This window comes from Mchenga conophoros, linkage group LG7 (assembly GCF_057382185.1).
Source record: "Mchenga conophoros isolate Kocher_MC1m ecotype Shallow Benthic linkage group LG7, M_conophoros_male_GT1.1, whole genome shotgun sequence".
NCBI lineage: Eukaryota > Metazoa > Chordata > Actinopteri > Cichliformes > Cichlidae > Mchenga > Mchenga conophoros.
The window spans coordinates 10,637,720-10,660,807 of NC_140532.1; the positions used below are offsets into that span (position 1 = coordinate 10,637,720).

Genomic DNA, 23,088 nt, shown 5'->3' on the forward strand with positions numbered 1-23,088 from the left:
AGTATTTAATAAAGTCTTCATCTTTAAGTAGTGATATATTAAATCTCCAGTTTTTACTTGGCGTAGTATTATTCTTGTGCATTAGTGTTAAAGATACAGGAGCATGATCGCTGACAGCTATAGGATGAATCTCAGTGTCTGAAATGTCACACAGCAGTGAGCTGCTGACCAAAAAATAATCCAGACGAGAGTAAGAGTGATGAACATGCGAGAAAAAAGTATATTCCTTACTGGTGGGGTGAAGAGAGCGCCATGCATCGCAAAGACCAAAGTCGTTCATATACTGTTTGATTATATTTGTGGACTGCCAATTACGCTGAGTTCCTGTTGTGTTGAGCCTATCCATTTCTTCATTTAGTCCAAGGTTGAGGTCACCGCCAAGAATGAGTGTGCAATCAAGGTGTTCAGAGAGTGCACTAAAAAAACCGTGGAAGAATGAGGGTTCATCAACATTTGGACCATATATATTAACAATACATAGTTTTTTGTTCAATATTGATAGTTTAATAATTAGAAATCTACCCTCTGGATCTATAACTGTATCGAGTACTGTAAAATTAACATTTTTATGTATTAAAATTGCTACTCCCCGTTGTCTAGAATTATAACCGGCTGCAAACACGTTAGGAAACTCAGGTGTTTTAAGTTCATTTAAACCTGTGACAGGTTTGTGAGTTTCTTGTAATAAAACAACATCTGCCTGTAGTTTTTTAAGCTGGTTAAATATTTTTAACCTCTTTCCTCTGGTGCCAGCTCCATTTACATTCCATGTGACAAACCTCAGCATGCCCTTAATTGTGCGTGTATGTTTAATGATGTATGCTGGGTGTTTCGTTTAGACAGGTGGAGAGAATATGGAAACATCCCTTGTTTGTAAATAGAAAGAGAAAAAGAAGTGTGGTGAGAGACTCCATAAGTCTGACTATGTGTGTGAATATTCACTAATATGAACAAGCGTGGCTTGCTTATGTGTCCTGCAAGTCTGTGCGTGCTGTGAGGCTGTTGTGAATGTGCTGCCGTTGAGCTGATGTGTTTGCGTGATCGTGTTGTGAAAATATGGAGAAATAGAGGGTGTTGTTTGTAGGTGAGTGGGGAAGTAGGTGACCACAGCAGTGAAAGACAAGAGAAAGAAAGAAACCACATGAACTGTGAGCGACAACAAAAAAAAGGAAACGAAACGGAAACATTCCAATTAAAGCAATGACGGAGGGTGACGGTATTATATCTGCTATGACATCCTACTGATATTACTAGGTTAAACACATTTTAAAGGAGAAAGTGTGAATGAATAAGAAAAGAGTGTAGCGGGTTCTTATCTGGAGTGCAGTCAGTATAACCACGGTGTGGTGCCGGGGTCGCGGTACAGCTGTCCGTCCACGTAGAGCCGGTCCACAGCGATGACAGCACGGGAGCCTTTCTGGATAAAGCTACGTCGAACTGGGAACAGGACCTTGCGTCGTTCCAGGATCTCTTTGGGGAACTGGTCGTTCACGCTGAAGTCCGTTCCTTTCAGCTCTCTGCCGCGACTCTTCACCTGTTCCTTTTGTTTGAATTGGCTGAATTTGGCCACAATAGGCCGTGGTCTCCCGGTCCGCGACCGCGCGCCCCCCAAGCGATGTACTCTATCGAAGTCGATGTTCTTTACGGTGTCCTCCGGCAGCTTCAGGTGGATTTTAATGAAGCTTTTCACCGTTGCCTCTGCGTCCTCTCCGGCAGTTTCTGGAATACCAGAAAACACAAGATTATCTCCCATTTGATATTCTTTCAAGGAACAGTGCTCTGGGCTGCACGGTGGGGGACATTTAGCACTGTCACCTCACAGAAAGCAGGTCCTGGGTTCAAATACCACTTGGGGCCTTCCTTTGTGGAACTCCAGCTTCCTCCCACAGTCCAAAGACATGCACGGGGTTAGGTTAGGTTAACTGGTGATTCTAAATTTATCATAACCCTGTGCCCATCCTGGACAGATTGGTAACCTGTCCAGAATGTACTCTGTCTCTTGCCCTATGACAGCTAGGATAAGCTCCAGAGTTTTGGGAACAGGAATTCGAAGATATATCGCAAAACAATGCAGTCCAGTATAAAAGTTCCAGAAACAGTACAAAAACGTATCTTTGAAAGTCAAAAGTGGCATTTATAGTACTTGCTTACATAATGCAATAGGCTCATCATTTCACTGGGGTTATGTGTAAATAATCAGCTCGCCAGCACAGAGGGTAAAGAGCAGTAATAATATATTAAACAAACTACACTAGTGGTCTTAGTGCTTTACTAACCCAGAACAGTGATTTAGATGCTTTTAAAGGATTAACATCTTTAACTTTGCCTCTGTGCCACAAGCACACACGCACACACACACACAAAGAAACACCATCTGCTACACATGGCTTTCTAAGAGTTGCTATGTTAACACAATGTGCCATGTAAGTCTAGAACAACTGGGGTCTCTTTATTCCAATGAGAGAAACTGAAACAATACAAGCACACTTTTGCCCCCCCCCCCCCCTTCCCCCCCAAGGATAAAGTGGGAGAGATTATGGTGCACCAGGGGGTAATGTAAGTACAGAACCTCCTCTGTCTCTTTCTGATACACACACATGCACACAATTGTCACACTGACCTTGATTTCCTGCACTCTTTGTGTGTGTGTGTGTGTGTGTGTGTGTGTGTGTGTGTGTTGTTGGAAGGGCCTTGCTCTCTATGTTGTAAATCCTGCTTATTCAGCTTTTTCACACAGACAGATGAGTGCACGGACACATGGGAAGCACAAAAATTCTCTCACTCAGACTTGCTTAGCTCCCACCCTTGAGTTGAACTTTGTCAGTCTTGTTTCTGCACCTGTATGATTTGTACGTTATTGAGGCCTTTCAGTGATCTACATGAACTGTTCTGTCAGTGCTGTGAAAGAATATTTGTGCTTGTTTGTAGAGTGTGTTGAAATTGTATATGTAAAATCATGGAAGTTGTTAAATTTCCTATCAGTTAGCACATGTTTATACTGTATATGTGGGTGAGATTTATATCCCAAAGACATAAATGTAGTGTGTATGGTCTGTGTGATAAAATAGACATTATAATTAGTGGGTACTTTTGTCCAACCCTGTGGCTATATTGCTCTTACTGTAAGGAAGCCATCTGCTCTCATTCCTTTTGGCAGTCATTAAGCTAAAGAGGAAAACTCTACACTAAAGCTCAATAAATCTGGCTGGCTGGGCCATTAATAATGGCCTCTGTGACAACATCCAAGGGCCGCAGTTAAATAACTGTATCTGGATCTTTGCGTGAGCTCCCTTGCATCACATTCAAATGCATGCAAACACTGACACACAGGCAGACATGAGGGAAATGACATGTAGTCTCTAATTTGCTCACTTGTTACGCTTGAGTTACACTTGTTTTTTCTTTGAATGTGATGAATGTGCCATCTTAGCCACTCAAATGATCGTGTGACGATCTAGTGTGATAATAAAGAGCCAAAATAATTGTAATAAATAATTAAGAAAAAATTGATAATTAGTCTTAAGTAATGGACCACAAAAAGGTTACAAAAAATATCCTACTTTGTCAAAATTAGATCACTGCTATCAATTTTGACTTCATTTCTCCATTTGAGAGAGTGAAAGAACTGGGTTGGTTTCCAGACAGACAACATGAAACAGGAAATATATATAACAGCATCACGGCACATCAGCTGGCTCGTGAAGCTGTGTGAGAACCGATTATTTCACAAGCGTACCAAGAGGCTGACGCAGCACTGACCTCACACACCTCATCCAGGCAAGCACCGTGGTGCATGTGTATGCGTACGCTTGGCCCTTGTGTGTCTGTGCACAAAGGGACACTGGCGTGAGTCATCCATCAGTGATTGAATTAGCTGAACTTTGGCTGAACACTCACAGGGAAAAGAAGGAAAGGCAGCAAAAGCTGAATGCATTACATTACCCAAACAACTGGAGAAAACATCTCACAGGCAGACAGGCTGACGGTGGGCATGTCGCCCAAATTTTATTTAAAAAAAAAATTCAAAAATATTCCGAACACATCCTCTTTTTAATGCACACAAATTGGGGAACAAAAAACCCCCAAACAACTGAAAATAGCAAACTAATTGGAAAATTCTTCCAAAACACAAATCATGAAAGTGGAATATCACTTAAGAACAGAGTCTTATTTGTGGTTTTCTCCAGCAGTGCACTGAGGTTATGTGCCCTAAATTGTAGTCGTGTCAGACATGAGGGATAAAACTGTGGAAAGAATGCAGTTTGTCTGTTGGTGTGAGTACAACAGAGAAAAAAATGGTGTTTTGCTAAGTTGACCAAGTTCTCTTGAACAGACACTGCCTCAGCATATGGTGGGTGTGCTGCTGGTATGAACCACCAGTCACTCAGAAGTAGGTCAAACATGTAGGGGGTGGAGTTTATGTACACTGCAATTACGCAATTATTTACATCAACTCCTTTCCTATACTGGTGCAAGATTCAGTATGACTTCACCCTCTTTTGCTCTTTGCACATTTTCATCACTAGGTCCACGGAGCAACAAACACGCACAAAAATTAAACATAAAAGAGATCGGTTTTTAAGACCTGCCCACACTTTCAGGAAGGCTTCTCTGTCACCATGGTTTTCAGATAACTGCTATATCCTGTTTAAAGTGGAGGCCCTCAGAGGCCTGAAAAAGAAAAAAACAAGGGGCCTCGCAAATCTCTGCAAATCTACATAGACACGAGGATAAACAAGCACCATGTGAAAACCTGGAACATAAACAGAAACATCTCTCTTGGATGTTATACTTCAGATAGGAGCGGTGTGAAATTGTGAGAGAGGAAGAGTAAGGATTATCTTTTCCAGGAAAAACCTACAGCTTGACCTTCAGTGTCCAAAACTGTCCACATTAGCTAGTCACATGCAACATTATGGATTGTGTCTATATGCTCAAATGTGTCCACACAAATCTGTCAATGTGCATCTGATAACGACAGTCCTGACATCACAGAAAGCTTCTGGTTAACAGTAAAAGTGGTTATGATGGAAATGTCTGTCCTTTATTAAATAGAAAAGGGGTTTTTTTTTTACATATTCAAACCACTATTTGGGTTTATCCCATCAGTAACTGCTACACTAAATCTGTTTATCACAATGTGGTTTGGAAGTTAAAAAAAAACTTCCCCAAACCTTTGCTGAAACCAATCTATAGCCACCAAAAACGGATCTGGTGACAGATGTGATATCTTTTCTGATCTAGTTTTCCGATGGTGACAAAGTAGTTTGGTTTGTCACCTTAGCAATGAGGAAGTACCTTCTTCCTCCCTTGGGGCAAAGACTAAACCTCAAAGTTAAAATTTGCTTGTTCTTTTATTTATATAAACCATAGATTATTTCATGTTGGCTATATTCTTGAAATTAAGGCTCAGTTAAGTTTTAAGTTAAGTTTTAAGTGAGTATGGTTGAACATTTTGAGAAATTTTGTACTTTTCCTTTAAGAGAGGTTTGTTAGAATCGAAAGATCAAAGTCTTAACTACACTAGACCTATCATAGTTTGATAGTTTCCAAAAACATCCACCACAGTCTCATGTGTAGAGTTTTCTCTCTTCTATGCACAAGACAATGAATATTTTCCAGAATGTCAAAACTGTCACTTTAAGCAGGAGGAATACATCTGAAACAGCATGCTGAGGTTGGCTTATAAAACTCTTTGACAGTCCTTGCTCCGACTTTTGATTTTTCATAGAGATTTTATTCTCTTACATGCAACCGCAGTCACACACTTACGCACATCTGCTTCCTGCATGCTTTCTGCTTTAAGTGTGGTGGTCTCTGGAGGGAGTGTCCTTTCTGCCAGTGACGACCCTTCTCGTGATTCACCCCATTGTTCAGCAGAAAACTCTTAGTCACCTCTGTCTTAGGTTATGACAAGCTTTGTAGGAATGTTTTGCTTCTCTGGACCCCCCTCCTCCCACGTGTTTAGATTTCAAACCAGACCCTTGGGCCATTTTGCGCTTTTTTGTGTGTGTGTCTGTGTGATTTCCAGTAAGCCTGGTCTGGTAGTTGTACAAGAATTTAGAGCTTTATGAAATGGACATCCAACACAATGAGAGGTAGCCAAGAAAAACATAGGGTTTTCCCCCTGAAATAAGCAAGGCAATGTAAAGGGACAGATCACCATGAAACTAGGGGTTTCAGTGAGCCGATTTAACAGAAGGACAAGGGTGGGGGGATAAGAAGATCCACAGGCCCTTTATCAGTAAGCAGATTACTCTTTATCACAAATAATGCTCAGCATACTCATTCTGCAGAAAAAAATAACAGGCAGCAGGCTGATGTGTTGCAATCAAAGAGAAGCTCTGCCACAGAACGGTGTGTCGTAAAGGTCATAAGGACGTTTTTAAGAAAAGCTTTGGGCCCTTTTCCACTCAAAGTGAAAATTGTTGCAACTTTAAAGTACAGAAACAAACAGATTTTTACAGTTACACATGTAATTGGGCCTGCTTAAGTCTGTTATAGAATACCAGATATATTATGTGGATGATCAGGTGTGGTAACACAGCATTTTTGTTCTTACATATTGAGATAATGTCCAAGATCTCAGTTAGCTCATATGAAAGTCAATACATATGAAAACTTGTCCTTAAAAACAAAAAACAAGTGTGCTATCAAGCAATGTATTCACATGGGTGATCGCCAGAGTGATTAGCAGCTGTAATAACAGGAAGCAGTTATTGCAAAAGATAAAGAGAATGCACAAAAGGAATAAAAAAGATTGCATATCAGAACTTCCCTAAAACAAATTACAGTTCAATTTATGCTTTTACGAGGCTGGGAAATTTCTGTTTACATACATACATGTTGTGTGTCACACGATTTATGAAGATTTAGTTGTTGATGCCTGGTCCCTCCACGCGTTACATAATTTTTACAAGGCCACTGGCTTTAGATAAACATGTCACCTATAGCCCAGTTTTCAGTAAGAAACCTGGTAACGTTCAATTCGTGCACGCCCCGCCCTGAGCTCGAGGAGTCCCCACTCATCTTCTCTCCGGAGCAGATGAAGAAAGAGGAGGAGGAGGAGCCCCTGTGTGACGTAACTCCATCCCTCCCACCCCGTTTAAATTTACATTTTCTATGGGTCCTGACTGAGTGTATGTGGAGCCGGAGCTAACAGATTCCACAGGGAGACACACCTCAACCCCAAGAAGTGACCCGGAGACGCACCGATGTGGCTCAAACCACTTTGTCACTTTAAATATTAAACAACCCGAGTTGGACAAGTCGCGTCGGCTTCGACTTTGAGGTAGGTGTGTGTGTATGCGCGCGCGTGCGTGCGTGGCTGGAGCTCGTGCTGTTTTTCTTGTGAGCTTGCTTCACAAGTGCACTAACAAAAAAAGCGGCGCGGGTATAGCTAAGCGACCGGTTTGGGGTTTCGAAACTAGAAAGTGTCTAAGGGCAAACGAGCAAGCCGGAGAAGAGAGAGGATGAGATTGCAGAAATACAAACTCTTGTTTCATTGTCTCCTTTTGTTGCGGCGCATGACTGTAGCCGACGGGACAGTGAGGAACAAACACGTTGAGGTTGTTGTTTCCACACGCACAGACAACAGTTTGGTTTTCTTAGAGCAGGTAGCGTTTGTGGCACTTGATACTTTGAGGAAACAGCAGAGGGGGAAAGCCTTTATTATAGTTCCCCTTCTGTATCTGTGTGAACCTGTGAGGGCTTAAAATGCAACCAATGCAAAGGCTGCATATGGTACTCCTGCTTTTAAGCCAGTTCATAATCCTTTACCCCAAAACCATGTATTTTGTGTTTACAGTTTGTACCACCAGACGTTTGTTTGTTTTTTTCTCGTTGTTCCATTTTTCTTATCAGCTACCATAACCTGTACATAGCACTTCAGTATTTACTGTTGAAAGGAGATCAATCGGAGAGACAAATGACATGCGAAGAGACCACATTTTATGGGTGACTGAATCAGTGAGTCAGACTCTGAGTGGAATGGGACAGGAGTGGTTAGGTCTAAGCACATGGCTTCATTCAGAACTGACAAACTGGCCTGTGCTGTCATCAGGCAGAACAACTGTCATGTGAGTGTGAGAGTGTCTATTTTTAAAGTGGCAACAGGTCTGCAAGTCTAAAACTTGAGGCATTTCTTTTTGATAGTGAATTATGTTTCTGTTAAATTTTAACAACAGTAAGCAAACAGGGCAAACCCCAGCTGGAGCTAGAGGGTTGAGTGTCTGTGTGTGCGCATGTATGTGTGATTGCTGGGTGGAGGCAAACTAGCAGCTTGGTAAATAGTGCAGAGTAGACCTAAGGTGAGGTAGTTTAACTCTGGCGATCTGATGTTTTAGTGAGAAGAGAGGCGATAAAAGCAGGTGGTTTGAGTGAGTTTGTCGCCGTTTAGGTGAATGGCTTCTAAGAGTGTGGTAGTGGGTGTTTGTGCTAAAGGGAGGGGAAAGTTTTGCACATGTGTTAGTCATTTGGAGGAGAGTTTGCGAAACGATTTACATCTGTTTTCTGATCTTTGAACCCCCTCCTTCCTTCTTCTCTCTCTCTCTCCTGTTTCTCTTACTAGGTCTGTCTTTGCTGTCTTCCCGTAAGAGCTGATGCCGTCACTGTGTATGTGTGCGTGTGTGTGGTGGGTGTTATAACTGAAAAGCTGCCTGCTTCATTATCATTGCACTCAAAGGAATTTAAATATGTGAATGAAATATCTGAGTTTCCATTCTATAATAGCAAGTGTCCATTAGTGGTTTGGTGCATTTCTCAGATATATCATTACAGAGTTAGAGACCATGTCAAGGAGTCAAACCGACCTCAGGAAAATAAAGGTGTTTGAGTCAGGAAAACTCAAGCTCAGGCCTTGTTGGTGAAGACTACCTTGTACCAAATGTTTTTAAGCATTTAACCCTGTAATTAGCCTGTAAACTAAGAAAGATTTCAGAGGATCTCTAGTAAAGTCTTCAAGCATTTTTACCAAACACCACCTCACTCTGTCCAGTGCCACTTTTAACGTATGTAATATTATTTAAAGCTTTTCAAATGTGCCACAGTGCTCCTGTTTTGATGCTTATGTCATAGGAATACTTTGTTTTTCAAGATGTTTGCTAGAGTAATTTGTTTGGGTCTTTTGGTTTTGTCCTTTCCTAAGCAGGTATTAAAGAATATCAGCAAGTGTAAGGACAGTGTATTCAATCACCCATCATCTAGTAACTGCAATGATTAAATGACATTAAGCATTTGCTAAATAGTTTCCAGGCTTAAAGCCAAAATAGTTGTACTTATTCTAGTGTACTCCTCAAGGTTTAATAATAAAGTTAGTTCAGTGTCATTATATAAAATACCAAAATGTTTGGTTTGCATTAAAGGACTCCTTAAGCCTGCTTTCTTAAAATATGTTTTCTACAACTGTTTTAGAGAGCTGCTTAGCATTTTAATCTGGCTCTACAGTTTTTCAAAAACAATTTGCGCCCGTAAAGGCTGAATTAAATATTATGATGCAACATAAACACAAGTGATGCAATCCAAAAGCAGGATCGACGAAGGATCTTTCACTCGGCTGCAGTTTTGTTGCAGCGGTTTTACAGTTGGCTCTGTCACGGTTCAGGTGCCGAGTATCTTGATATAGCACTTGTGTGGCATGCACATCTGTGTGGGGGGGGGGCTGTGGCAACTCAGACATGGAGAGACTTGTTTAAGCATGCTCAATACTGATTTACTCATGAAAGACAGATTAAGGTGCATGGAAAGGAAAGCCTGAAGCAGAGACAAGTGCACACACCTACAGCGATTCTGCCTCTCAAAGAATCCCATTGATTTTCCTGCTGTTACGCCAGAGCTTCAATCACAATAAAGCACCATTACTGTGCTGACCACTTTGCATAGCATTGGAGAATGGATGGCATGCACGCTGACTCTAAATGCTTTCCTCCTTGCGGCTATATCGCGATTGGGAGTCTGAGCTCAATGTATTGGATTAAGCTCATTGTAAGCCCATATCAAGATATATGGTCCTTTCTTTAACACAAACAGGAACATAGCTACACTTCCACAGTAGAAGAGATCCCCATTCTACTAATACTTGAAAATGACTGCGATTTCAAGGTGCGTATACTTGATTTTGGAAGTTTCATCAGGCAAAAGCACAAGATCAAGACTTCTGTCTGTAAAATATGCATGTATAAATCTATTTATACAGGCCTGTATAAATAGATTTATACAGATACATTTTACTTAGGACAGGTACATTTTCTGTCATGACGAGCACACTTAATTGAATCAGAGAGAACAAAGCTCCTCATTTAGCCTGTTTTTTTTGGATACCTGGGACCCTTATTGTTTCTATATGCGTGTGCCCGCACAGTCAGCTTGCACCCCTGTCTGTCTGTCTGGCTAACTAAAGATTGTCTGGTCGCTCAAGGTAACAGTTGTTTTGGGGGGTTTCTTTACTGGCATGTAAACAAAGGAGAACCTCCCAAATACTCCCTGGTGTGCCCTCCAGCCAATCAGATGTGAGATCCCAGATGGGCTCCGCCAGTAGTCGATGAGGATGGGCGTGCCTGCTCCATATGAGGAAAACAGCAGTAAAGCACAAAGCTTTGAATCTGGAGCAGGAACAGACAACAGAGCCATAACAAAGACTTCTTATTTCTTAGCCAGACAAAACAATTATATATTTTTTATTTTCCTGCATGTCTTTCACACCACTATTGAGACAGACATTGGAAATGTATTTTAAAGTGTGTGTGTGGATCTTTCTTATGTCTCAGTAAGGAGGACCTACATGAAATGTGCGTATATCTCAGCTGTGCCTGTGGTATATAAGTCTGGATCTTATGCATGTGTTGTGATCTTCATCTCTCCACCTGTTCCCATCAGGTCTGTACATATACATACAAGAACATGTGTCAGTGCCAGTTGTGAGCATATAGGCGAGCCTTTTGTATTTGACTAACAGGTGTGACCTCAAATTGTATCCCTTCCTGAAATATGCCCTGAATGCGGTTGTCAGCAGTTTCATTTTAACCTTTTGAAGGAGGAAAAACACCCAAATGTTTCTCACTTAAATATGTCAGTGTTTGAATATATTTAGGTCTCTGTGTCCATACATGTATTTGCTGTTGTGCGTCCAAGGCGATAATCAGTGTGCAGTTTCATCACATTCCCACAGCGTGACTCAAAGTGGTGTCTGTGCCTTTTCAATCCATCCCATTCATCCTGTAATCTGCCTCACCCCGGGGGCTCAAACCGTGCAGCAACAGGAGCCACAGCATGGAACAATTTCAGTTCTGTGCTTAACAGAAACTGTCTAACTCGGCATGTTTCAGTTCAACGAGAGAAAGGTCATAGCTAAGCATAATTACATTTTTAAGTAACATCTTAACAACTAATACATAATATTTTACCAGTATCTGCTTCATCTGATCATGTCAAGACATTTGAAAGATCAGGATACTCTTAAGAGATGGAGCTTGTGTTATCATCAGGCAAGACAAATTGCAGCTGAGACACAAAAAGGAGTGGAAGATAACACAGACAGATAAAAGAATTACAGCCACAAGAGACAACCATTTTCAAGTGCAGCTTACAACACAGCCACAAAACTACATTAACAATTGCACATACAGTTATTGCCAAAGTGTGCGCTGGGTATGCCAGTTTTGTTTGTTTGTTTGTTTTAATTGAGAACTAGAACCAGACAGGAGAAGTAAAATTATGCATGTTCCTCTACTTTGTTCTGTTCCGATAGTTGAAATTGTCTGATATAAAACAAATGCATTGGTGGGAAAGAACAGTTTAGTTCCTCATTTAGAGTCAGTATTAAAGCCTGATTTCTGAAGAAATATTTTCCAATATTGTAGTTATAATGAGAGGGTTTGACAAGCTGACATATATTGAGAGATATATTTGTTAATATATATAATAAATTAACCTATTATGCCTTTCCTAATTTTCGACCTCATGTGTACTGATGCAATAGTTGATGGGGTTTGTTGTTTTTTTTCTTCAACATGGCCATTTTTTATTTTTTTTTTTCAGATAACGATGTCCTGTTTGCAAATGATCCTTACAAGCCAAAAGCTCGGGCTTCAGACTGCTACTCTTAAATCTGTATTAAGTCACAGAGAGGGGCCATTATTCTCTTTTATTGTGGTCATTTCAGACACATTGTTCTTGCTCCCAGAAAGAACTGTGTAGAGAGGGAGCTGCCCAAAGGCTGTATTTACAACAGTGGATTAACTAGGGAGCAGCACCAAGGCCCAGTTGTAAGCCCTTAGAGCAGTATAAGATAAGATAATAAGGTTTAATTTTAAACATGCAAAGCTCTTAAAATTTTTTAAAGGATACAGTATCTGCTAAGGCGCTTATTTATTTATTTTTTTTTTTTTTGTTGAGATAAAACCAAAATATTTGTGGCTCTGTTGTAGATTATTGTATATGGAGCATAAATATGCTTTCTAACTCTAGTTTGTTTGCAGTAAGCCCATATAAGCTGTTGTATCAAGTGGAAGATTTATCAGACCAATACAAAGAAGCTATCGATATTTTGTAAACTGGAGTAGAAGCCAAACAAAAATAATGTATTTACAGTAAGTATCAAGTTGCCAAAGAGAGTAACAGTAACTCAAATGCCCTGATTGAACCCTTTGGCTGGGAGGCGTATTGGTGATTTTTGTTGTCATTGTAACAGCCTGGTACTGACTTGATGCCTCCAGTGTTTTTCAAGCACCCGACGTGCACAGACACATACTGCATAGCACAGCTCATGCCTTTGTCACATGATGCACATTATCCTTTCCTTGTGTGGGTGTTTTCTCCATGTTTGCACATCTGTGGTTTATGAACCCTAAAACCCAGATTGTAAATTCCCATACCCCTGCATCTCCCAAGTGACATCATTGTACTGTGGGAGCAGTCCGGGTGCTTTTGGAGGTCAGTACATGATGAGGCCCCTAAATTCCCCTGCTATAGACCCCCACCCCAAGGCAGAAAACACAAAACAGATCTCAACCCCCAATCTCGGAATACATTTGAGGAGCCCTTTTCAATCTCACTGTATGTTTCTTCTTTGTCGTACTTGGCTAAATATATAATCGCTCCAAAGTTGCCGTGTCTTCACCACTCTGCTCTCTCGGTAGCAATTGTGTGGCACCCTTTCTGACATACCCAGAGTCGTTGGTCTAAGCTGAAACTCTTGATGCGGGTGGCAAGAGTGGTATTTGCATTGAGCTCAGACAAAATCATGCCAGTGGCCATCTTTTCTTCTTATCTTACTGGCTCCTTTGCAATATGATGAGCACTACCTAGATAGTCATTTGAACTCAAATGATTTTACCTACAAATGCAAATACACAAAAAAAAAACACACAAAAAATAAATGTGGGTATGTGGTATGTGTTTCAAGATGACAGCTTGAACGTGTTTGTAGGTACAGGAGAGTAAGCACGCTTGCCACAATGACTTATTCGTTGTCATGTGGTAAGGCTGTGAATTATCACGTCTGTACAGGGAGCCCATACGGGAAATTATCTCATGGTCACTGGTAGACCGTCAACTCTGTGATTCACTTTTTCAGTCACTTTCTCTTCACACTCACACACAGGGCCATGCTATCCCACCCCCATCCTCCCTCAGCTGTCCGTTAAAAGCCCATCTATCTCTGCGTTTTAATTAGGGCCTCCCCTATTTATGGCTGAATGGCCGCTTCATTAACAGAGAGGCTAGGAGATTCACATCCGGATCTGTACAGCTTGTGACACACAGCAAGGCGAGAGAGTCTGTGTGTGTGTGTGTGTCTGTGTGTGTAAGAGGGACAGAATGGGGTGTGGGGGTTGCTTCAGGGGTATTGATGACGTAATTTCCCCTGAGGGGTGGACCTCCCATCTGTGAGTGGAATATAGAGGATTTGTCCAAAGTAAAAGCAGACTATATGGGACAAGGAAGCAAGATGTATAAGATTAAATGTTAATTTTTTTTTTATGGCCACAATCATATGCATCTTATTAAATGTTAATGTGTTGTTGTTTTTTTTCTTTAGCTCATATGAATCTACAATCAACATATGTCAGTATATATGAATATATGGCCTGAATAGCAATTAATATTCAGATTCTTTATCGTATTTAACCAAGAAACACAAAGTCAAACAATACACAGGCTTGGCTCTTCCTAAAATTAGATCCCTTTTTTTTTTTTTTTTTTTTTTTAAACATAAGCTGCCAAAGCCTACATCAAAACTGGATGCTAAATCTCAGATCAGTGCTTTTCTTAAGCCTAACCCCTGTGTACCTTTGTACTGGAAATTGCAAGGGGGGGATCTTGGCTCACACATGCTGTAGTGGGTGTGGTCAGCTATGTGTTCACTACCAATGACAGTTGATTGCCCAACCCCACCCTGTGGTGTGCAGATCTCTGGATGGTCTGTGCCTGTGTCCTAGAAGGAGAACGGTGGGTTCAGATGGCAACGCAGGCCACCAGCTGCTCTCCTTGCCTTCATTTTCTGTCTCTAAAGCTGCACCAGGAAGAGGGCCGTTTGTGACTCATGAAAAGCTAAACCATGTCATCGTTCAGTATGGCTGTCAGTGTCTTTGCATGCCCTATCTTGTTAGTCATGCTGATAGTCATCTACTTTTTCTTTGCTCCTTAATCATGTTCACATCACTAACAATCCCCTTCATTTGTCTGTTTTTTGTTTTGTTTTGTTTTTGTGTTTTTTTTCTTAGAGTATCCACAGTATTGTTTTCCCGGCCAGCTTAACATCCCCTTCCATGCTCATTACTGTGCTCTGTTTTGTTTTTATTCTTTTAATGGATGCACATATGTGCGTAAGGTAAGGACTAAGGGTGAATATGCAGGCTCTAAATTAACTGAAAGAAGCTATTTCTGAACCCAACTCAAGAGTCTGATGGCTTTTGTTGTAAGTAACACATTTTTACATGATGCAGTTTTTTCCCATTGTTTTCCCAAAGCTAACAATTTAAGCCACATTAACATTGTTTTTAAGGCTTTAATTCAGTGCTAAAATTATTTTAATGTTCTAGCGTCTTCACAAGTCCTGCATCACAGTGCTGTGTCACTAAATTGTGGGTGGTGGCTGATCGCCATGGCAACTTAGAGGCTGTTGAGAAATGAGTCCATATAATGAATGTAAGTCTGTGTGCATGTTAGCTCATATAGCAAAGCTGGCCATGATGATGCAATTCCTTGGCACAATGCTGGCACTCTAGTCGTTCTATCAGCTCTAATGCAGCCTGCCACTGTGGACTACACTTTCTCACACAGTGCAAACACATTGAACTGCTTCCTCTTTTAAAAAAAAAATAAAATAAAACGACAACAAAAGCAAAACAAGTATCGCTTTTATACAGTGAGAAGAACGAACTTGTGTCAGCAAGATGTGAGTAAGTGTGTGTGTGTGTGTGTGTTTAAGCCTCCTCGTGGTTTTAACCTTGTGCACTACTGTTTATCTTTTTGTTGGCATTTTTCCTCACTTAATCAATCAGATATTCCCTGTTACTTAATCCAGAAGTGTGATTACCTACAACACAAGAACAGCTCATGAGGACAGCTGGGAGAAAGAAGTTTCTTTTTCCGCTTTTGCTTTTCTCCTTTCCAAGACTCTGTTCTGACCCAGTTTTCTGTTTCTTCTCTAGTTCCCATTGTTTTCACCAACTTTTTTTTTCTGTCTCATTTTATTGCTGGATGCTCGGATATTTTGAATCATATTAGTACTGCACGCTCTCTCCTGGACATCTTGGGGAATGGAGACTCATTATCTGTGTGTGTGTGTGTGTGTGTGTGTGTGTGTGTGTGTGTGTGTGTGTGTGTGTGTGTGTGTGTGTGTGTGTGTGTGCGCCTGTCTCAGTAGTAAGGGTGTGTCTCCAAAACCAATAAACACAGAGGGATTTAATGGGATTCTTGAAAAAGCAGAAAGTGCTTTTTTTTTTTTTTTTTTTTTTTTTTAAAACTGTGTGTTGTTGTTGTTGTTATTATTATTATTATCGTTATCTTGAGATGTGGTGGAGTTGGAGGTGCACATATTAACACGTGCAATCTACTACATACATTTTAGTGGCTGTTAGTGACAATGTTATTTCATTCTTAACCCCACCGATGGGCAAAGCAGCTGCAGTCAGAGGGATCTTAAGGGACAACATGTTAACTTGTCTGTACCCATCTTAGATTTTAGGTGTGCAACTGTAACATGTAGCTTTTTTTTAAAAAAAAAAGAAGCCAGAAGGAGCAAATAAACATGCAGAACCACCGGTGATCAAGCTGACTTTAAGCAGTCCTCGAACTTGAGGTTGTAGGTCCCTTTTGAACTCCTTATGTTACTTCCCCTCTCCCCGGGGGCAGAGAGGAAGCAGGAGCAGATGTGTTAAACGGACACTGTGACAACACTGCCAGTCTGTAAGTTCCTGTACCCGTCCAACTCAGCATTAACAGAAGCCACCCTTTGATGTGCCCATCATGTGCGGGTTCACGCAGCTCCTGATTACAGCATCACGCAGTTCTTCCCCTTCTCACATTTACAATCACTATCACTATTTCCTGTTCCAAAAACAAATGCACTTTGACTGCCAGGTTCCTCACAATATTAGAGTCAGTGATGTCTGTGAAAGTAGTGGTAAACTAAACTAGTGACCAGTGTTATTTATGTTGCTTTTCTAAATTAGTTATATGCATAGGTTTGTGATGGCTACATGGGTTGGTAAACACAGGGTTACTCATCTGAGATTAGAAGGAATTGTTTACAACCATGACAACCAGGCAGGAAAACTGTACTATTACCAGCATATCGTATAATATTCTTCAAGGATGTTTCTGTATCATTTCTCTCTCTCTTTGTTCTGCACCCAGTGCAGCCACACACTAGGTGTTTATCCCAGGCTTCTTTGTTATGTAACTGACATCATTTAGCTCCTGGGGATGCAAAAATATCGACCTCTAGTGGTGACTGTAACTCATTGCGTCAATGCTTTTGAATGCATGTTTTGCCATTGTGTCTGGCACATGCAGTGTGATGCGTCTTTGGAACAAGTAACTGTGATTGGCTGTAAGATCAAAAGCAGCATTCTTTAGTCCTTATCAGTTGAAGAAACACCTGATTATGAGTTTGAGCCATTCGTCAGACCGGGAAACCATGACTTTATTGGATGGTATATTCAGACAATCATTTAGTAGTCGAGTAATTAATAACTTTACAGTTTTAAAGCTAACAGAGGTCGTAAATACATATTGTATTAATAAAGGTAAAAAGTAAAGATAAAGGTAGCATGAAATTTGATAAGTGAAACATTGTGCATAGTCATAAACTGCCAGAGGTGTGTATTAAAAGTGAATGGAACAATGAAGGTAAGGGAGGGGGCAGAGAGAGAGGGAGAGTGAGAGAGAGGGGGCGAGCGAGCGAGGGAAGGAGGGTTTGTGTGAGCTTAGCTGTAAAACAGACTTTGAACTCCAACCAGCTCAGTAGCAGACAGCTGTGCAGAACAAAGCACGACTCCAGCACGAGGCTTTACGAGATACCAATTAAAAAAGAGAGCCAGAGAGGGAAAGAGGACAGCGTGTTTTAATAGCTTTTCTTGGAGAATACATCCCAAATCAAAATAACAGAGATGGCTACAATGTTCAGATACCCCGTCTTTCCTCATCTGCAGGGTGAGTTTATCATTTCATTTTCAATTTATGTAATTCTTTTGCTTTAATTCAAACAGTAGCTCAACAGTGAAGTAGTGAGTCCTTTTTATTTTAGCTTGCAGAGTCGGTGTTTTAAAGAAACACAAGTATCACTCAGTGCATTTGTTGTATGTTTGTCATGCGGTTGGATCCTGGGATTTTTATGCGCATCGTTCCGAAGTTCCTGATTAGTCATTCTTTGAAGTGGAGCACGTGAGCCGTGAGTTCAGATAGGTAGATCGATAACAGTAACTGCTATAAAAGGTATGGTGTTACATGCATACATTGCAACTTGTGAGAGATATTGATCAAACTTGGAGTAAATCACAGCTTTAACTAGAGCACTGCTAAATGAAGAAATAAGTAAAAATATACACCGTGCTGACCCTGAGTACCCCCTGCTATTTCTGTACCGTAGTTTATAATGGTTCATAATGAGGGTTTTTGACATGCTGGTTGTGTGTATGAAAATAGGTGAACACTCCATTCGCAACTGTTGCTAGAAATTTCTACTTTATGGTTTCTGCTCCTTCTGTAAAGTTGACCAAAGCAAACATCTGTTCGCATCTGGAGGAGTTCACAGATGTGACTTGGTTTTATTTCAAGCCCACAGACAGCTGTAGGCTGATTCTCTGGGCTAATTCTGTGCTTTAGTAGTTTCTGGAATATTTACATGACACTGTGTGTCAGAAAGATATTAGGCTTTTAAGGGCTGTACCCATTACTGTCCCTTCATTAATATGCATATGTTTCTTATATCATCCATCAAGGGGATGAAATGTTCCTCTTCACTCAGTGTGGAACACTTACGTAATTCCAGTGCTGAGTCCCTTCATCACTATAGAGACCAGTGAAAAACCCTGAGCTCATGCCAGAGTATCTGGCAGATGCTCATATCCTGATTTGCAAGAAGTATGAGATTTCTCATACTGTGTTTAAATCAGTCTCTCTTTTTTTTCTCTTCCCCCCCCCCCCCCCCCCCCCCCCCCCCTGTTGATTTAGATCCCTGTGATCCTGGTTTGTCGCTGTCAGCAGGGAGGAGTGTCATGGCGGAACCGGACTATATGGACGAAGACTGTGATGAGCTCATCAAGCCCAAGAAACTGATCAACCCAGTGAAAAGCTCCCGTAATCACCAGGACTTGCACAGAGAGTTGCTCATGAACCAGAAGAGGTCAGCAGATAGAAAAATACCTTGAATCTCACTCCTAGCTGTCACTTGGTGACCACATGTGGTAAATCCAAAACATTTTTTCAGAGAGATTATTTACCTCCCTTTTGTTGATACCAACAGCAAGATTATATTTTATAACGGCAGTTAAGTGTTAAACAAAGATAGCTGCACCCCTATGCCTTTAATAGTCATAGCCATAAAGCAATATTTAAGATTTCCTTATGTTTAATACTGCTAGTATCAAGATAGATAATACTTTATAGTGAGAGGCCACTGAAGTCCAATAGTTTCTAGAACGACAATAAAACATCCCCGTTTGTTTCTGGGTGTAACACAAACTTGTGATAAGAAGGAACGGTTCCACATTCAGGATAATTTAGTTTTATCTTCACTAATGGAGGATGAGTGAATCCAGTAACTTTGCCACTTTCTGCTAATTCCTTTTTGTATCCATGTCAACGACACTGATGCTACCGTATGCCACTGCTGTCAGTGTGGTTGACTTCACTGGTCCATCTAGTTCCCAGCAGCAGTGTAATGTGAGGCTTGGGATATAAAACATTTCATAGAAGCTATTATATATAAAACCTTTGGCAAATATTGGTTATGTAAAAGTCAGAGATATATGCCATGGAGGAAAATCCAGTCGTGGCTACTGATATTACATGAAACAAAGGATTTTATGGGTCTGTAAGTCTCTGAGCATCAATCAGTGTATGCATACGTTTATATCTTAGCATGTTTAAATGCACATACATACTGGGGCCCATGATTGCCCTTTCAAACTCGATGTTTGTATTTTATCACACCATACAGTGCCAGCAGCTTTGTGCCTGAACTATAAATAGCTCTGTAAACACGCATGCTGGTGACAGCTGTTACATCACAGCAGCAGTTCTCCGGTCTGTCTTAAACCAGAGTGTAATGATTAAAGCAGGGCATTTAAGAATCAGGAGGAAACGGGCCAAAGAGAAATGAAATTCTAAAAAAAATAGAAAATAAAAATTTTCGGCTCAAACTGCTGCAAAATATTGCTTCTAATAGTCTAGACAGAGGATTTTGACAAGCATCAACCAGCTTTAAGGGGGAATAAACTTTAATGATTGTGCTTTTATCGTGTGCTGAGGTATAGAAAGCTGGCCTGCAAAGTGGATTAGTCACAGTGATGAAAGTGGGATGGTTGGATGAATGCATGGATGGATGCTTGTAACGGAGAGGAAAAAAAATATGTTATGTAACAGAGATTACAAAACTGTCTCTAGCTGAGGGCCTTTCTCTGCCTTGGCTACCTTAACTGTAATGGCACCTTCCTACACAAACAAAGGAATTTGAGAAATTCAGCCACCATGACTGGCCAGGCATTCGATCAGATGGAGGTAGTGATGTGTGGGATTTTGAACACACATTCCTCTCAGTCTGCCTGAGGGCATGCATTTGGTGGTGGGGTGTGTGCATAGGTCAGTTATTATGTAAACACTGCCCACGGTGAGAGAAGAATGAAGTCAGCATCTTTGTACTGTAGCCTGTCTTACTGCTGTCGCCGACCTTGGCGTCCACCCCTTCTGCGTGAGGGTACTTAAAATCAGCCCACCCAGTCACATCTTGGGCCTTCTGCCCTGCTTCAGCTCACTAAGAGCTTTCTAAGACCCTTACTGACGCAAAACAGGGCATTTAACTGAAGCAGTGACTCTTGATAAAACAGACCCTTGTTGTAAATTAACTCCCACTGCTTTTTGGAACACGGTGAGCTCAGTTATGTAATCGTCTTGATTTAATAATGCATGTAATTAAGGCAGTGCTGTTGCTAAAATGTATCCAGGTAAGGGACGCTGTGTTTTCTTTGAAGACCATCTGTGGCCTGTGTAGATTCAGGCTGTCATAGTGAAAGAAAAATCAGTTGGAGTGTTGGGTAATCTGCATTAAAGGTTTTAAAAAATTAAATCAGTAAAGGGCATGGAGATTGGATTTTTGACCAGGCACAGTATTTTTTTCCCCCTTCTACTGTGCCACTTTATTTGCCCTTAATCCTTTGATCTTTATTAGTTTTTGTCTGTTTATAGATGACTTCAATCCATCTGTTCTTAAATATCCCCACGTCCCAAACTTGCTGTTACCCCCTCAACCCCAAACAACATGTTTTTGTTTTTGTTTTGTGTGTGTGCATTTTTTTTTTTCTTGTCATGATTTTGGAAGAGCTTAGCAGATTACATAATATTTTGCATCTTTGCTCCTCAGGCTTTCACTTTACTGAGATGTCTTCACCGAGTTGTGTAACAGTCCCACTGGTTTTGCAGTGACTTAAGACATTTTCCGTGTGTGCCGTATGCTTCCCTGCAATCATTCTTGATACTAAAAGACCAAAAAAAAGGCAACTGGGAAAGAAATAAACAGCCAAGTTCTCACCCATGGTTTCAGCCCACTCTTTCAAAGTCATTTCCTGTGCTGGCAAAAATCATCTTATGCAATTCTTTTTGATGCAGAGCAATGTGCGATTTGCTGGGAATCAGAACTTTCCTGTAACACGATTGCCGTGTTTAATCCGAAAGTCTAATACTAATCTGCATGTCAAAACAGAATAAGGTCATATATTACGCATGAATTTGCATGCCAGTCTCCTTCTGAATGAGGCTTTGCAGTGACATCAGCATGTGTTGATTGAAGCTGACATGCTGTTTCATTGATGGATTCTGCACAGGGGTCTGGCTCCTCAGAACAAACCTGAGCTCCAGAAGGTTCTGGAAAAGAGAAAGAGGGACCAAGTTCTCAAGCAACAGAAGGAGGAGCAAGAAGCCCACAAGAAGAGGAGTGACTTGGAGATAGAGCTCATGAAAAGACAACAGAAACTAGAGCAGGTAAATGATTGATGGACATTGTGTCATTTACACGCTCATAAATCCCAACGTGTACAATGGCTTTTTCAAAACTTTATCTGAGTTGCTAAGCTGTCTGTATGTGTTTTGGAAAAACTTGAGTTTCGTGTAAATGTAAATGTGAATTTAATGTCTTTATTCCTGCAGCTTGAACTGGAGCAACAGAAAATTGAGGAGGAACAGGAGAACACCCCCGAGTTTGTGAAGATGAAAAGCAACCTGCGCAGGACCAAGCAGGAGACCGACGGGGAGGAACGAACCACCTAAAAAAAAAAAAAACATCAGGGGTGGCTGGGTCTGGCTGACTGTGCATATTTTTGTGAGCACAGAGGCAACAGGAGTGTGTGTACAAAGGAGAGAGAGTGTGTTGTGTCTGTGGTACACGGTGGTGACCATGATCTTGGACCTGGCTTTCCCAACCTAGCTGTTCCTTCGTGCAGTGAGGAGAGAGACTTTAAAGAATAAAGACCCCCCTCGGTTTGCCTGCAATGGACCGCCAGTACCCATACCCACCCAGCAGCACACAGCACCCCCCACAGGAGGACCTAACACATGTTACATGATTTTTTTCCACAAGGGCGAGCAAGCTTTCAAGGAGCTCTGAGGGAGATGCGACCAAACACACACACACAGACACACACACACAGGAGTATTTGTCCCCTATGTTTTTCACTCCTTTCTCCACAGCAAGCTCTCATTTCTCTTTACTGTTATTGATGTTGTCATTGTTGTTGTTTTTTGTTTTGTTTTGTTTGTTCTCACATTCAGAATCAAAAAAAGGAAAAGTGGACACTGGATGGACTCTTGAAGCTGTGTAATGTAAAAGCCAAACAAATGTGCTTTTATTATTTATGTTTGTAGCTTTTAGCGCTGGTATAGGGGAGGACACTTTTAGTCATTCTGTTTTGTTTGGGGGTTTTTTTTGTTTTTTTTGTTGTTTTTTTTTAAGTTTGTTTTACTGCATAGTATATGAAGCCAGAACAGGACAAAGGGAGTGCGTGGTTGTGTGAAACACTCGAATTCGCTTTATTTTTTTAAATTGTACACATGCCATTTCCTCAGCTAATGCAATTTTGAGCAATAGTAAAACTCCCAGGCATGAGAGTGACTTTTCTTTATATATTCTGTTGTTTTTGTTTTGTTTTGTATGAATAAAAGTGTTACTTAATAAATAATTTAAGTTTTGTGAGGCTGGTCAATCAGAATAAGCCCTGAGGTGTGTGTGTGTGGGGGGGGGGTGTGTTTGTTTATAAACAAACATTTGGATGAAGCCAGGAAATAAACTTGAATGTGTTTACACATAATCCACCCATCATAAACAGATCTGATATCACCACGGCTCCTGAAATAACGCCCTGATAAACTTCTTGGAAG

At 40.9% G+C, this 23,088-nt stretch overlaps 1 protein-coding gene across 2 annotated transcripts; it reads left to right on the forward strand.

The window, feature by feature from the left end:
- The first annotated feature begins 7,117 nt into the window (after positions 1-7,117).
- fam107b (family with sequence similarity 107 member B) lies at positions 7,118-22,889 on the forward strand. 2 transcript variants are annotated; one of them, XM_085282021.1, is made up of 4 exons: positions 7,118-7,291; positions 18,673-18,844; positions 21,540-21,696; positions 21,862-22,889. In XM_085282021.1, the coding sequence occupies exons 2-4, from the start codon at positions 18,717-18,719 to the stop codon at positions 21,979-21,981; spliced, it is 405 nt and encodes a 134-aa protein (XP_085138147.1). In that variant the 5' UTR covers positions 7,118-7,291; positions 18,673-18,716; the 3' UTR covers positions 21,982-22,889. The 2 variants fall into 2 exon arrangements, with proteins under 2 accessions (XP_085138147.1, XP_085138146.1); XM_085282020.1 differs by lacking the exon at positions 7,118-7,291 and adding an exon at positions 17,427-17,652.
- The last annotated feature ends 199 nt before the right edge of the window (positions 22,890-23,088 follow it).